General features: G+C 45.2%; 1 protein-coding gene across 5 annotated transcripts in view; it reads left to right on the plus strand.

Moving 5' to 3' along the window:
• The window catches only part of SLC16A14 (solute carrier family 16 member 14), a 538,310-nt gene that overhangs the window by 490,216 nt on the left and 31,742 nt on the right, over positions 1-16,352 (plus strand). For all 5 annotated transcript variants that reach the window (XM_086944042.1, XM_086944040.1, XM_086944041.1 and 2 more), the window contains exon 3: positions 305-448. In XM_086944042.1, the coding sequence (XP_086800168.1) occupies positions 305-448 (144 nt within the window). The remainder of the gene's footprint in view (positions 1-304; positions 449-16,352) is intronic.

A 16,352-nucleotide genomic window follows, 5' to 3' on the forward strand; every position in this document is an offset into this window, starting at 1 on the left:
AAAAGCCCTGGTTCTCACAAATGGCACAAAGAAGGTACTCTACAAGAATGAATTTGTTGACCAGGTAGTATTTTAAAAAGATACTTACATATGTGGCAACTAATGGGAAAAAGTTGAACCAAGTGGTAGGCGACTAGAAAAGAGAAATCCCTAACTATGTGTGACTAGAAGCATTTTATAAGCTTAAATGTGATATTTCGTAATATTGAAATGCATAAAACATTCGTTAGTTTTCCCCCCAAAATAAATATTGCATAATTATGTGACTTTGAGAAAACTAATTTTTCCTTCTGTTTCACGACAGGACCTTTTATTGGTTTGCTTATTAACACATGTGGATGTCGTATGACAACGATCTTTGGAGGAATACTAAGTGCCCTTGGTTGGATCCTGAGCGCCTACGCCACAAATGTGCTTTACCTCTTTATCACATTTGGGGTCTTAGCTGGTGAGTCTCAATGCTTACAGCTGATTTTATATTTATTACAACTGTCTAGATGTAAGTCTCAATTTAGTGCTACACAAACATTGATTGAAACCGAAGGTTTTTGTCGGTTGAGCATCTCTGTTCGGTCATCTACTAATGGACAATATTCCTACTTTCAGTGCTTATTACATGGGCTCTCATTGGTGCCAATCAGATAGAAAAAATGAATCATTGAAGATACGCGATAGTAAAAACTCAGTATGGGCCAGATTTATCAAGTGATTGCATTGCACTTGTGTCACGCAGGGTGTCACAAGGGCAAGAAAATCCATACATCAGATTTACCAAGAAACACAAGGCAACCTTGCATGGCACTGGATTACTTGGTAAATCGAGAATAATGCAAGGCAGTGCAAGTCGCTGCCTTGCTTTACTCTGCCCTGGGAAGGCATTCCATGTGTGTTCCCATGCATCCGCCCATGAAATTGGGTGCATTCCTAAATTTACCTTGAGTGACAGACCTTGGAATGCATCAAAATGCTATGTCTTTCCAGGAGAGGCGTAACAAAGAGAAATATCTTTATCTTTCTTCGTTGTTTCCTCTTTCTATGTCTGCTGCATTCAGTAGCACACATAGAAAGAGGAAAAAGCCTTAAAGGAATGTTTTTTGTGCAGGAAGGTGTTCCTTACTGCACAAAACAATCCTGCCTTCAATGCAGGCATCCTTGCACTATGGCACTAAAGGCCCCTGGTCCCGATCGCATTCCTGGTGACCTACACAAATCAGAACCTGGGCCATGGGCTAGTTATGTGAACATCCTCTCTAATGCAATAGCAAGGGGTGAGGAAAACTCAGATACCTGGAGGGGTGCTTTAATAATCCCAAAATTTAGAAAAGGAGATGCCAATTGTTCAGGAAAATATAGGCCTATTAGCTTAGTAGATAACCTTCAAAAAAGATTCCCCAGGTAGATTTAAAATAGATTACAAGAGTGGATTGAAGATCGAAGGAGTTTAACTCCCTTTCAGGCAGGATTTCATGCTAAAGGTAGCACTTTAGACCAGGTTTTTTAATTTGCCTACCTTTATTTGAAATATGTCCCGCTGGGTAACTAGAAGCTCTAAGTGGCATTTGTTGACCTGCATGCTGCATTAAATTTCATACCCCAGGAGAGTCTCTGGAGAGTACTAGCAGACATGGGAGTTCCAGTTGGGTTAATTAAATTTCTAGCTAAATTACATGAAAAACTATGCACAGGCCAGGTGGGGTGATAGAGGTGAGTTGACAAAGCGCATCCCAGTTGCAAGAGGTGTTTGACAGGTGTACATCCTGGCCCCCACCTGGTTCCCCTTATATATAAAGGATGTGGCTGAGGCACTGACAAAGAGTGTTAATGATTCTCCCACTCTCAATGGGGCTAAAACACCTATAATCCTGTTTGCAGATGATTCATTATTAATCTCCAAATCCACTATGGGGTTACAAAATCTGCTAAATAAATTTATGAACTTCTGCGATCACAAGAGTTTGGAATTGAATGCCACAAAAACCAAATTTATTGTCCTTGGTAAGAGCGCTAATAAGAGTTTAGTAATGGCTGGGAAGGACACTTTGGAAAGGGTCTTTCATTTTGATTATTTGGGGTGACCCGGTCGGACTAATTTAGGTGGATTCACCAAGTAAATAAAGGAGCCCTTATGACATCACTTAGATCTAATGCCATTTTACATTTTCAGAAGATTACATACTCACGATACGGCGAGGCTCGCAATAATGGAGAACACATTCGCTAGATCATTGCTCTCGGTCCCCGTAAGTACCCCCTTGATCCCACTTTATTTTGACACGGGGAAGAAAAGGTTATCTGATCTGGTGCATTTAAAGCTACTATTTCTCTGGGTCCGTGTCTGGACTACTACTGAATTAGCTGAATATAGAGATTCCTTGAGTTATGTAAAGAATATGGACCGTGCCTTAGAGAAACCCTGGTTAAGGTTTGTTCTTAAAAAAAATAGCCTTATCCGAGGGCCGAGGTGGGTATCTCCTCAACCATCTGGTAATATAATATTGGATTCCCAATGGCCCTGCCCTAGATGATTTATATATTTTACCTACAAGATGGTTTTGTCACTAGTCACTGCCAAGGTTCCTTTCTTTTTATTATTATTTCTCATTTTTCTTGTTAATAGTTCCGATGAGTATGGTTGCACACATTAATCCTGCGTGGGAAAGATTTTTAAACAGATAGTTAGCCATAATATGCCCAGAAATGAAACTACTGAGTGGGACATTTGGACATGCTAACAGATTGCCAAGATATAATATGTTAACAATAGCCTTCCAATGATACACCGTACCACCATATATAAGGTGAACAGGTAATGTGACCTCTGTCGGAGGGAAAATTAATTGTGGGCAGGAGGGGCCAGGGGACTCGGTGCAGCAGCTCAGAAGCCGCGCTGGGGAGACCGTGAGAGAGAACTAAGGGAAATGGGACACCTTAAGTTGCACCGGGGTAGTCCTGGAACGCTTGCTCTAAAAATAGGAAGAAACGGATATATGAGCCTTGGAGACTGTTTCTGAAAGTTGAACAAGTTTTATTACAAGACACAGCTTCTAGAAATATGCAATGATAGCAGTTTGATTACACAAAGTACAGTTCTGAAGCTGCTAAGGAGAGAGGGAGAGACTATTCTTTAAGTGCATTTGTGAGCTCTGAGGCAGTTTGAATAAACACGGTTGTGCTAGTTACATAGAAGTATACTCACATTTGCTTATAGTGAGAATCCTGGAAATACATTAGAATGCAAAGTACAAATTATTATTATTAGGTACGCTCACAACTCTATACTCAGTGAGATGTCCTTACACCACAATATAAATGCTTAAATGAGAAAAAGTTACAAGTTACAGTAAACATATGCAGATATAAAACGTCTTGTTGGAAAGCAGTTACACAGATGAAATACAGGTACAATATATATATATACAAAAGATGAACATTTGATCAAGGGCCCTTGGAGACAACTCTCTGCCTGAATACCTACAGACAGACGAGGAGTTGCCTGACGATTTTCTTGCGGGGCTCCTTTTTATAATGTCCAAAGCGTGAGACTATAATCACGTCATCTCACGCTATCTCGTATCACATATCCTTCTATAGCCTCTTACGCCCCTGCCTAGTACCTTCCCAGCATAAGTGTAAATGTGGCTCCTTCTCGTAATTGTGTGGCACGTACGCCAGTCTAGACTGTGTTCCTGGCATTTTGGCTGGAAGTCTATCATTAATTAGAAATGTGCCATTATTGCTTCAAAGGATTCTATTCATGCGTTTACTGATTTGCTACATTTATCGGATGGCTTACAGTAGCTGAGAACTTCCCTTTTCTCTGTTCACAGCTATCAGGTGGGGGCCTGGGGTGTGTTGCAAGAATAAGAAGGAACTTGAACTTTAATGTTCGTGAACCTAGCGTACTTTGGGGTGGGGGCCTTGTAACAGGAGGGCTGAGCCTCGCAGAAGTGGAGCCGGCAGAAGCCTGGGTCAGACCTGCTTTCTGCTTCTGTTTAAGCTTGAGAGAGAATGGCAGTGCTCAGGCCAATATAACTGAGGCCTATAACTTCTAAGCAGCTGGGCCTACACAGGTGACTATGCAGTGAAATTATCTCCCTCTTTCAATCCCCCCTCTGGTTCATATTTGAACCCAATCAAACGTCATTAAACATCATACGAACTGCATACTTAGCTGGAGATGGGGGAAGTGGCCAGGGTGAGTTATAAAGAGGTGGCTCCTCTGGGCTTTTGTCCTGTATTTTATCTAAATCCTCACTTGGTTTCCCCAATTTATCACACATTGTCTCATAGGGATTTAACAAGCCACCCCGTGATGAAAGTGGTGGAACTTCATGCACCTGGGCCTGGTACTGACTATTCATAGGAACATCTGGTAATGGGCGGGAGTCAGGAATTGTCACCTCCACTATACTCATCACGATCGCCTCTCCATCATCTCTCTTTCCTCTGCGAATTCCTGTATATGAACCTAAGCCTGCATAGTTCATCCCTATCACCTTATCGCTAAATCTTTTTACACAGTGTATCAGGATCTGTGTTCCAAAACACAACAATAACAGCACACAAAAAATAGGCATTAAAAATGTGAGTACTGCGGACAGCCATTAAGGCATCCAGTCCAAATTGAACCAGTTACTTAAGACATCCGCTTGAGCACCTCCTTCCTCATGCATTTCTTTCCCCAGATTGTCCAAATCCTCGATGGCCTTCGTAAGAGTTCCGTTGTCAGCATCATTTGCTAAAATGAAAGTACAGCAGGACCTTTTTCCCACCTTGGCGAACACACCACCACTCATTGCTGTTAGCTGGTCTAGAACGTATCTATGCTCTAGTACCATAAGTATCAAAGGTCGAAGTTCTTCTTTCACGGCGTTGAACCCATCCCGGGTGTTGTTGACAAGCTGCATCAGTTCATAGCTTGTTACTTGTAGCCAGCGAGCATTGGCTTTGGTCTGGAACATGGGGATAACTCCCCCAAAGAAAAGTTCGGCATCGTTGAAGAGTCTAAAGTCCTGAGGGATCTTATGAAATGGACCATCTGAGAAGTATTTCATAACTTCTCTCTTCCTGTGGTGAAGCAGGGTAACATCATCTGCCATTGGGTGTGCATGGATGTGGGAAATGTTCGCTGCTGGGATGACAAGATGCAATTCATGCATCGTGACGATAGAACAAAGTCCTTGCCATTGGGGGGGCAGCTGCAGGTAAATGTGCTCACCGCAAGCCCAGTAAATATCCATGAGACTGGAGGTGCCGTACTGTAGGTCAAAATAAAAAATTGTGTGACTGCAATTTGTGTTTCGACCCACAGACACTGTTCCGTTACCTAGGAAGCAAAGGAGAGGAGACTTTAGCTTGTATGCTCTTTTTGGTTTGTACTTTGTACCTTCATTGAAAGTGTATCTTCTAGTATCTTGTGCCCATATCGCAGCACACTCCCTCCCCACCTCCTTATTGGTGTCATGCTTGGTGTCAGGTTTGTTTCCTTGACCTACAAGTGAGTTTCTTAAGGAAGCTGCCTTGCATGCTAAGTCATGTGGACCATTCCACTTGTGATTGAAATAAATATTGGCCTTTACGCGCAAAATTGGTCTCTACTGACAAGGGCATGTGTCACATGTATGGTTAGCTTGTTGATATTCGGGTGAGTGGCATCTTGATGGGGGTGTTGGGAAAGTGAAGTATCCTAATGCTTTAAACTTATTCTCCCAAACCTGCAACATGTCAGCAGACACTTTCATCTCACGGTAAACCTCCATTCTCTTTTTAAACTCTACTGGATCAGAAACAACCACGAATGTGACATACTTGTCATCCCATTCTGTGACGTTTACAAATGCCATATTTATCTTTGCTGACTGGAGCTGAATCTGACCATGTATGCGGCAAAGAAACAGGTGTAAAAGACATTTGGCAGTGGGCGGTAGAATCTCTTTGGGAAGGAGCAGTTTATCAGCACCTACAGCGTGTGGAATGTGTGAGCACACACAGCAGGAGTCATTTGTGGCTTTTCTTCCCACCTCCCTCATGTCTCTATACCACATGTTATCTAACAAGGCGTTGTGGATGCCATAGTCCTCCACTGACATACTGGGGCGTTGGGAGTAGAAATCGGGTATAGAGTGCTGTTCAAATGTGTACACAACTGTGTCCTGGAGATCACTAACCCAGTCTGAGACTTGTACAGTGCGTTCCTCCTTACGTTGGGTACGTTTGGTATATATCCTTGGTGATTTATTGCGACCCATTTTATACCTGATACTCCTTTTATACTGACGGAAACGTCTAGGGACATCTTTCCCAGGGGTTTCTACAGTGATATCAAGTACCCCGTCCCACTCAGTGGTGTCTGCAAGGGGTGTGGAAGGTGTCAAGGTGGATACAGGGGTGTTGCAGCCAGTGCTGGTGCATTCCTCATCTAGTATGTTACCAGGAAGCGATTTGGGTATGTGATACCCTACTAAGGTGGTAGGCATAATATTGCTAGATATAGCTCTCTCTCTTTCAGATTGCACTGTAAACCAGTGGAATACAGCCATTGAAACAACAAACATAACAAATAGTATAAGAGTAGCTGTACATATCTTTTTAACTGAAATCTTGGTAGGAGGCGTTGGTCTGTTACTGTCTCTTATTCCATAGACCCTCATTCGATCTCCGTATTCACGGTCTTGGATCGTCATAGGATATAAGATGCCCTCCTTTCGGTTAAAGTTCAAGTCTCTGATGGTGCTGGATGGATCCTCACGTGGTTGAGATGAACCCATGCTTTGCGTTCAGCTATTCGGACCGCAGTGGGTGAAGAGTCAATGACTTGAAATGGTCCTTTGTACTTGGGGTCTCTCCACTTCCGTACGTGCTTCTTTATGAAGATCTGTGTTCCAGGGTGGATAGGCAAAAGTTCATCAGAAAGGGTGCCGTCCTTGCTCTTCGTCTTCGATATCTGAATGGAAAGAAACCTGGCAGCACGGGTTAGGGCACACAAGTAATCAAATAATTCAGATTTTACAATTTCTGAAGATGCTTCATTGTCTACTTTAGGTCTGGTGGAAGGAACAACCATATTCATTGATCTGCCAGTGACAAGCTGGTGAGGTGTAGGGTGGTGATCAGAACTGGGACTGTTCCTGAGTGAAAACAGAGCAATGGGAAGGCAATAAAGCCATTTCTTCCCAATTGTGGCACTTATTTTACTGATCTTGGCTTTGAGCAGACCGTTGAGGCGCTCACAAATGCCATTGCTTTGAGGGTGATAGGCTTAAGTCAACTTATGCTTCAACCCTAGCATTGTTGAAATTGTGTCAAAAATAGTGTTTGAAAAATGGCTGCCATTGTCACTGCGAATAGAATCTGGTATTCCCCAGCGACATATGACCTCACGAAGCAGGAAGGTAGCTGCGGCCTTAGTGTCACAATGGACACATGGTCCAGCTTCAATCCACCGTGAAAAAGGACACACTACCACAATGAGGTATCTGTAATTCTGGCATCTGTCAAGCATGTCAACATAGTCAATGTGAAGCTCTCTAAAAGGACCCTTGTTGGGTACCTGAGCTAAGTCTGAGTCACGTGCAGTATCAATTACCGTGGGTGGTGCTGGTGTTCTAATTTCAACTGTCACTGACACGGGGACTGGATTCTGATAAACAATTTCTGTCATTTGATATTTCTCAGGATCACTGAATAGTTCTTGATCCGTAATATTTCTTACCAGATGTCCAGGTTCAATAAAAATGACGCAGGCCCACGGATGGTTAAAGTCATCTCCTGCTATAAAGGCTCCATCTGTTGGTGTTATTTGAAAACACTGTATTCCTAGAATCATGTCTTTATCTGGAGCTGGCATATTCTGTGATTGAGGGCGGAAAAGAAAGTCTTTGGGAAGCTTCACAATGCGGCCTGCCATTTCTGGTGAATTGGCAATGACAATTTGTACTGCTGTTAAAAATGCTTGTTCATTCACCGGGCGGGCTCTCATTTGATCTCTCTAGGAAGAATCAACAGTGACAGCCATCATCCTGGTCAGTGATGTACCAGGGATGGACCAAGTCATTGTGCCATCCTCACTAAAGTGTATTGTCATATTTAACTTGGCCATGAGATCACGCCCCAAGAGATTGACGGGGGACTGTGTTGAGTAAAGCAAGCGCTGCCGAACACATTTACCTCCTATTTCCAATGGTATTGGTTTTGTGAAGGGGACCCTTGTTATTGCCCCAGAGAAACCCTGTGTGTCTGCACTCTGCTTGGAGATGGGCAGTGTTCCTTCCGTTATGCAGGAGAATGTTGCACCTGTGTCAATCAAAAAACTATACGTTTTGTTGTTGATCGTGACATACACAACTGGATCCTCTCTAATATTTGTGAGACACGACAACAAGGGACACACTAGGTTTGTCTGTGGGCTGTCCTAACCTGAATACCCTCCAGTCCGGTACTGCTGGATGGTGCCCTGCAAAACTGAATTTGCGGGCTGCAGGACTGTGGCTCCCTGAGGTACAAGGAACTGTGTCTGTGGCACCATTTAGTACACAGGTGTTTGTTGTTGAACCAGTTGTGGCTGTGTCTGTTGAACTGGTGTCTGTAATTGTACTTGCTGCAACATTGGCTGTTGTTGTACTGCAGATGGGTAGGCGTACACTACGTTGGGCTGCAGTGGCTGTGGCTGCTGCTGAACGTACTGTACTGGCACCTGAACTTGCTGTGGTTGCCCTCTGCCTGCTGACCTTTCATCATCTTGCATTTTGGTGCGGCATTCCCTTACCATGTGTCCTGGTCGCTGACAGTAGTAACACAGTGGAGGACCTGGCTGTTGTCCAGGTCTTTGGTAGCCCATTCCTCTACCCCTTCCTCGCATTCCAGTATTTGATGACCTTGTTTGTCTGTTATCATGATACTGCTGTTGTCGCTGATTGTTATTAGAGGGTTGTGCCTGTGTCTGTTGTGCTGCTGCCTGCATGTTTCCCTCTAATGTACTCTGGGTGTTTTGTGGGAATTGGGTGACAGTAGTCATTTGATTTACTGGGGTAGCTACCATAACTGTGTCCACAGCCTCCTTTTTCTTCAGTTTCTGTTGCACCAATTTAGCAGCTGCGTTTTCAATTGCTAATTGCCTCTTTTTCTCCTGTTCCTGTTCCTTCTTACAATAGTGAATGATGTGATGTTGTATTTCTGGCCATGGTTTGCATTCCATTGCTACTATCCCATCTAACTTGTCCTGTACTGCACTGGGTAATCCCTTCTTAACTGTATGGTAGAAGAACCTACAGTTACCTCCTGTCACATCCCATTTCTCTCCTAACTCTTGATGCCACTTTTCCTTCATTCTTGCAATGTATTGTGCAGGGTCTTCATTGCTTTGCATTGTCTGAGACATTAGGGACCCTATGTCTGGGACATCAGGGAATTTCCTGCGCAGCTCACTCCATAGGGCGGTCCTTACTATATTAAAAGTATTACCATCCAGTTCTGAGTTAGTGGTGGAAAGTCTGTAGTCAATACGTGTGAACATTTCATCTGCATCCTCTCCAATCAAGGAAGTGAGCAGGCTTTTTACATCTCCAGCAGCCAATGGCACACCTGCAGTGTGTTTCTCAAAGGCTTGTATCCACTTTCCAGCACCCTCTGTAAGGGGCGGAAGTTGCTTTTTCAAATTTTCCTTGTCCATAAGGGACCAAGGGGTGTAGATCGGGCGGTCCTTGATGTTTTTATACAGCAGGGGCAGCTGGCGCTGCACCCCTGTGGGCCCTGTGTTGTCATACCTGCGTGCGTATTTCTGCCATATTCTTAGGCCTCTAAGCATGTAGTTGTAGTCCCAGTCTTCATCCCCTTCCCCCCGTAAGATACAGTCTTCAGCAGTGGCCATATCCTCGGATTCAAAAGACCCCTCTTGCGGCCACACATTCATTTGGTATGCATTAGCTTCCGTCCATTCTGCCAAGTCGTCTGAAAATTTGTCGGCATAGTAGTTACTCCCTTCTCCTAGTACCACTATCTCATATGGTGTCAGTTCTTTGGATGCCAATTGTCCTGGCCTGCTAATGGCCATGCGGTACAGTGCTCCTGATCTGGTGGAGCGCAGGCGTGCTGTGCCTGATACATCATATTCCTGTGGGATATCGTCAGGTCTCCCATGGTTACCTAAAACTTCTAGATTCTCTACTTCTGTTCTTCTCTTCCCTCTCCAGCGTCCTTCCGCTCTTTTAAGCACATTTTGTAGTTCCAAATCGTCTATGTTTATCTCTGGTGCTACTATTCTGCGTGGTGTAGCTACAGGTAGTGATGCCTGGCGTATAGGTGTCTGTGGCAGTGACCTCTGGGGGTTGTAGTTAGGGAATGTTGGAGGGGCTTGTGTTAGGTTAGCTGCTGTGTCGCTCTGTGGTTGGGCTTCATAATCTAATTGTATCCATGGCTTCTGCTGTGGCCTTGTTGTTTGTATCCCACCCCTGTGTGACCTTACCTCATTTGCACCACCTGCCAATTCATTGAGTGTCGGTGGTTGTTGCCTTTCCCTAAACTGGCCTACCCCACCCATCAGTTCAGTCATTCTGTCATCTCCTCTACCTTTCTGCACTGGCCGCCGCTGATCAGTTACTGTATTGTTAGCGGCATTTCTTGAGCAGTGTGCAAGTGGCACGTCCTCAACTGCTCTGCCTGCTCTGTGGTATAAGTCTTGTTCTGTACTCCACCTAATGATGTCTCTATTAGTGATTGCTTCAGACAGGCGTTGTTCGCCATCCCTGTTTTCTTCGTTGAACTGTATCTGGTGTTCTTCCTCTCTGTTGGGACCAGTGTTAAGGGGTCGCCACTCCTCATAGTGTGTTTGTGTATCGCATTGCTGCCGGATGGGGGACAGAAACGGGCCATATTGTCTAATCCCAGCCCCGGAAGTGTTGTGTTCCCTAGTAATGGGTATTGGCGCTGGGCCGTGAGGTCTGGGGAGAGGCATGTGAGAGCTGTGCTGTGAACCGCCGGAGACCCTGTCACTCTCTTGATCTTCTTCTGGCTGGGGGCCTGGGGCACTGGGTGCAGGAGTCATCTTTATTGTAAATAGCGCGTCAATTTGACCTGGTATTCCAGATGTGGCACCCTGTATCACTGGGCTTTGGGCTCTCAAGAGTTGGTGAGTTTGTGCACTATCTTGTCTATTGTCTTGTGGACTGTTTGCAATGTCTGGGAAGACAATATCACGGTCTGGGACAGAGATATCTTCATGGCCTACAGCTGCCCTGTCATTTGATGTTGGTTCTAGGTCAGTTTTAACGACCAGTTCAGGATAAATGCGAGATTCAGAGTAGGCTGGCGGGGGTGCTGTGGGTGATTGGGCAGTTGTCTCATTCTCCCTAAAGACACTCCACATAGCGAGGGTGTCCTTACGCTTTTTAAGTTTACTACCAGAGTATTTTCCCTCCAGGAAGGTTCTAGCATGTTCTAGCACTATTCTATCAAAAGTCCCTTCTCTGAGCCATGAATGTGGCGCATTTCGTGTGAGTTCGTATAACTCGTTACAATGTTTCTTGATGCACTTTTCCTGTGCTGTAAAGTTTTTTATCACGTGCTCCAGGGGCGTTGTCATTGTTATTGTTATTGTTATTGTTAATTTAGATTTATAGCGCGCCCAATCACCTGCAGGCCTCTAGGCGCTTGGAAATCGATGTCATTACAATAACTTGGTTCACTCCTGAGAGAGATGCAGCTACAGGACTACACTGCAATCAAGGCTCTTCTAAACAGCAGGGTTTTCAGTGTATTCCTGAACCGCAGGAGATTCATCTCCCTGCGTAGCCCCTCAGGCAGCTTGTTCCATAATTGGGGGGCCAGGACAGAGAAGGCTCTCCCTCCCTTAGTCACTAATTTGTAGCGGGGGCAGACCAGTAACTGAGAGTCTGATGATCTGAGTGTTCTCGTCGGGTTGTACACTTCCAGGCGGGCTTTGATGTAGGCCGGCGCATGGCCGTAGATCGCCTTATGCGCTATACAGAGGCTCTTGAATTCAACCCTCTCCTTAACAGGGAGCCAATGAAGGTTTTGGAGAAGAGGGGAGGCCTTTGTTCGTCTGGGCACTCTGAAGATTATCCGTGCGGCGTCGTTCATTACGACCTGGAGTCTGTTTGTCAACATTTTTGGGAGGCCAAGATACAGGGCATTCCCATAATCGATCCGGGAGATGACAGTTGCTGCTACAATTGAACGTATCATCGAATGAGAAAGGAAGGGAGCTATCTTTCTCAATTGTCTGATGATGTTCGTGCAAGTTCCAACAACAGCGGAGACTTGACTGCACATTGACAGGTCACAATCTAATTTAATCCCCAGACTCTTTACGTTGGCACTAGGCTTTGGGGCTGATCCAAGCTCAGCAGGCCAATACAGATCACTCCACGGTGAGGTGGTAGATGGAATTACCAATACCTCGGTCTTATCCGGGTTGATCTTTAGTAGGTTTTTCGTCATCCACCCTACGGTGTACCTCAGGATATTTTGAGCTTGGGTTTGTGCTGTCCCTGTGTTATCGATACTCAGCACTAGCTGAGTATCGTCAGCATAGTTGTAGACTCTGCAGCCCAACTCAGCCAGGGATGCAATCAAAGGCTGCAGGTAAAGATTGAACAGAAGTGGGGACAGTGCGGAGCCCTGTGGAACTCCGCACTCTAAGAGGCCCACTTCAGATATTGACTCCCCAAGTTGTATCCTCTGAGTCCTTCCCAAAAGGAAGGATCGCAGCCACTTGAGGGCCAAGCCTTTGATCCCAAAGGCCTCCAGCCTTCCCAGGAGCAGGTCATGGCTGACGGTATCGAACGCCGCTGACAGGTCTAGTAAGATCAGGGCGCTCGGCCTTTTGCCGTCAGCCATGCCTCTCAGTTCGTCCAACAACGAGAGCATCACTAGCTCGGTGCTGTGATGTGCTCGAAACCCTGCCTGTCGCTCATGCAGTAAGCCATGGGATTCGAGGTACAGTGATAGAGACTTCAGCACGTGTTGCTCTAGGACCTTAGCAAAGAAAGGCAGCTGGGAGATCGGCCTATAGTTCTTCAGGACAGCCGGATCTGCGCCTGGCTTCTTCAGCAGAGGTATAACTCGCGCCTCCTTAAGGTCACCAGGTAAATACCCTGTTTCTAGGGACCTATTAAGGAGAGAGATGATCCGAGCCTCCAATAGCGGGCGTGCCACACGGAAGATACTCGGGGGACATGGGTCCGCTGGGGAACCAGATTTAGTTTTCCCCATTAGCTGCTCTAGACTCAGCTCGTCCAACTCAGGGAACTGTACTAAAGAGCAGTGAGTAGGATTATGAACCTCAGAATGTATAGTGTCACAATTCACCACACTACTCTTAATATCCCGGATAATAGTCTTTACCTTTTCTAAAAAATATTCCTGAAAGGTGTTAGAGTTTATGGGAGACTCAGAGTTCTCCTGTTTTTTACTCAGCTCTGACAGGATTTGGAATGTCTCCTTCTGGATATTCCTGGCCTTCTGTAGGCGAGACTCGTAGTACTCCGCCTTGGCTTGTGAAATAAGTTTTTTATACAGGTGGAGTGAGTCTTTATATTGGTTCCTTGCAGTATCCTGCTTGGTTTTCCTCCAGATTCTCTCCCGAGCTCGGAGCTTTCTTTTTCGTTCCCTTAGTGATGGGGTAAACCATGGAGCCTCTTTACCAGGTCCCTTAATTGACTGAGTTTTTTCCGGCGCTATGTGATCAATAGCTGTATTCAGGCTCTGAGTTAGGACCGCATATTCTACGTCCAGGCTTCGATCAGAATTCGTCAGACAAGTCATTTCCGGAAGCACAGAGGTCAGGTTTTTTAAATCAACCTCGGCCCATTTGCGGGTCCTTCTAGTACCTCGGGGTAGGTGCTTTAAATGATCTTTTATGTTTACCTCACAGGTCACTAGGTAATGGTCAGTCCAGATGCAGGGAACCACATCCTTGAGAAGGACATTTGGGTCTGTGGACCATACTAAGTCAAGAGTATGACCCTTGATATGTGTGGGTACTTTCACAAGTTGACTAAAACTCAAAGCGGACATAGTGGTGTCCAGTTGGCGTGTTGGTAAGTCCCATTGGGGGCTATCCCAATGCAAGTTAAAATCTCCTAATATCACAATTTTTTTGTACCTTGTACATAGATCTGACATAATAGGTGTAAATAAATCATTAAAAAGTGGAGATGAGTTGGGTGGGCGGTAGATTGACAGAATCACCCAGCAGGAATTGTTTAGGGAAATCTTTATTCCTACTAGATCAGCTAGGTCCACTGTTTCTGAAATTATCTCTTTCACAGATAGGGATTTTTTAAATAAAATCGCTACCCCACCCCCCCGAGCCGACCCTGCGCGGTTCTGCCAAATTGCGTCATAGCCATTAGGGAGGGCAGCAATAATATCCGGCATGGAGTTTTCACCCATCCAGGTTTCTGAGAGTGTCAGGACATCGAGGTCTCTATCCTGAAGTAGGTTATAGATCTCCACATGATGACTGTGAAGCCTCAGCCTTGTGTGTGTGAGGGGAAAAAGGTGTACCTCCACTAGGGGCTAAGGTCAGTGTCACCCGCTGTAAGTCTGCTGTGTCTAATCCCAGGGTTGATATTAGTGCCAAGATGACTGTACCCACCAGTGGCGGAACCTGGACTGAGGATACTGATGGATCTTCAGCAATGACAGTAACGCGTCAGTCCTCTATATGTATTGTGACTTCTACTCTACGGTCTTGCGTGGGCTGTCTGTTCATATCCTAAAATTGCCTTGGGGGTGGGCAATTGGTGGCAACGAAGTCTGACAAGTGTGCTCACTGTTTACCATACGGGTTTGTAAATATGCCCACAGTAAGGGGCAATGCGATTTGAAGGGGTGTCTCTGCAGTTGTTCTGAGATACTGGATGAAGGCTGTTGTCCCAGCTGTGCGTGCAGCTCTTGGGCATGTAGCTCGCAAGTCAGGGGCAAGTCGGGAACTGATAGTGCCTGTAGAAAAGATGTGTAAAATTCGCAGTCTGGTGAGGTGCGAGTAGCGTGTGAGTCTCCCTGCCTCCCCTGGCAGTTTGTACTCTGGGAAGATGAAGTTACTGGAGGCGGGTTGGTGAGGGCGATAGTTTCGCAATTCGCTAGACTTCCCACTGATTCTGTGGGGGGTTCTTCAGTACTATGTGGTGCTGGTGGGGACATCCGTGATACTTGCAAGGGTATATCTTGCGTGTCTCCCAAGGAGGGGGAACCCTGTAATCCCTCACGTATGAATTGACTATTGTCAATGTGGGGTGTGTAGGACTGTACTGGGAGGCACAGCCACGTCAGCTGTAGTGTAGATATTTTTACCTCAGTGCCTAGTGTGAGTGGGAGTCCCAACAGTCTCCACACTCTAGCTACCAAGGGAATCTGGTGTCTGTCAAACTTAGTTATAGTTCGTGCACCAGTGTTCTGTATTGCCACTGTCTTGTTGTCCAATATGTGCAGGACCACCTCAACTGGACGCTGCCCACTATGGTTCATCTGTACTCTCTTTGGTTATATGTGCATAAATGTACCGGAAATCTGCCTGACCTCCTATCAATCGTTTTCGGGGTGGGGCAGTTTACCACAAGCTCATCACCTAGTGCTTCTATAATGATCGAATAAACAGCCTCTCTAACCTCTTCTTTATCTGGGCCGTTGTAAATACCTTCTGGGGAGTTGTCAGGAAATTGCAGGGCATTAGGGTGGTTACCAAAACAAGCCTCAAGGACCTTGCTCTGCAAAGGGTTGCGAGGCCACAATGATGTTCAATAACAGGTGTCTCTAGTCCCGGTGTTGTCATAAAAATATGCACTAGTATGGCGTGTGTCGTAATGTATGTCCTATAATCCTGTACCTATTCATTTGTGTGGAATTTAGTTAAAAAACAATTTTTATTATTCTGAATGACCCTTAGTCATAAAAAAAAACGCAGGGTGCTTCTCTGTGTCCTCCCTCGTGAGCCTGCAGTGCTTGTGGAGGGAGGGGGCAATCCTGAATGCCAAGTGTGCACTCAGGAGAATAGCAGCATTAAAAAAAACAATATATCTGTGGTAATTGTGGTGCTCAATATGCTGTATCTGTGCAGAAACTCTTAGGTTATCAGTGGCGGGTCAATGCACATGGGGATGCATAAAAATGCATTTACAATCTCCCTAGTTATTGAATCTCGCTAACAACCCAGTCTTAAAATGATGTTCACAAAATACTTGCAGCAGTATCCACTTAGTGGGCCATTACCCGTAAGTGGTAATATTGGTTTTGGGCCAGGCACAAAAATGTACCACAATATTATACCGAAATCAATGTACACAATTTATGATCAATCAAAGAAACAAAGAATAAAAATAATCAATCACAATGAA

Source organism: Lissotriton vulgaris, chromosome 11 (assembly GCF_964263255.1).
Source record: "Lissotriton vulgaris chromosome 11, aLisVul1.2, whole genome shotgun sequence".
Classification (NCBI taxonomy): domain Eukaryota; kingdom Metazoa; phylum Chordata; class Amphibia; order Caudata; family Salamandridae; genus Lissotriton; species Lissotriton vulgaris.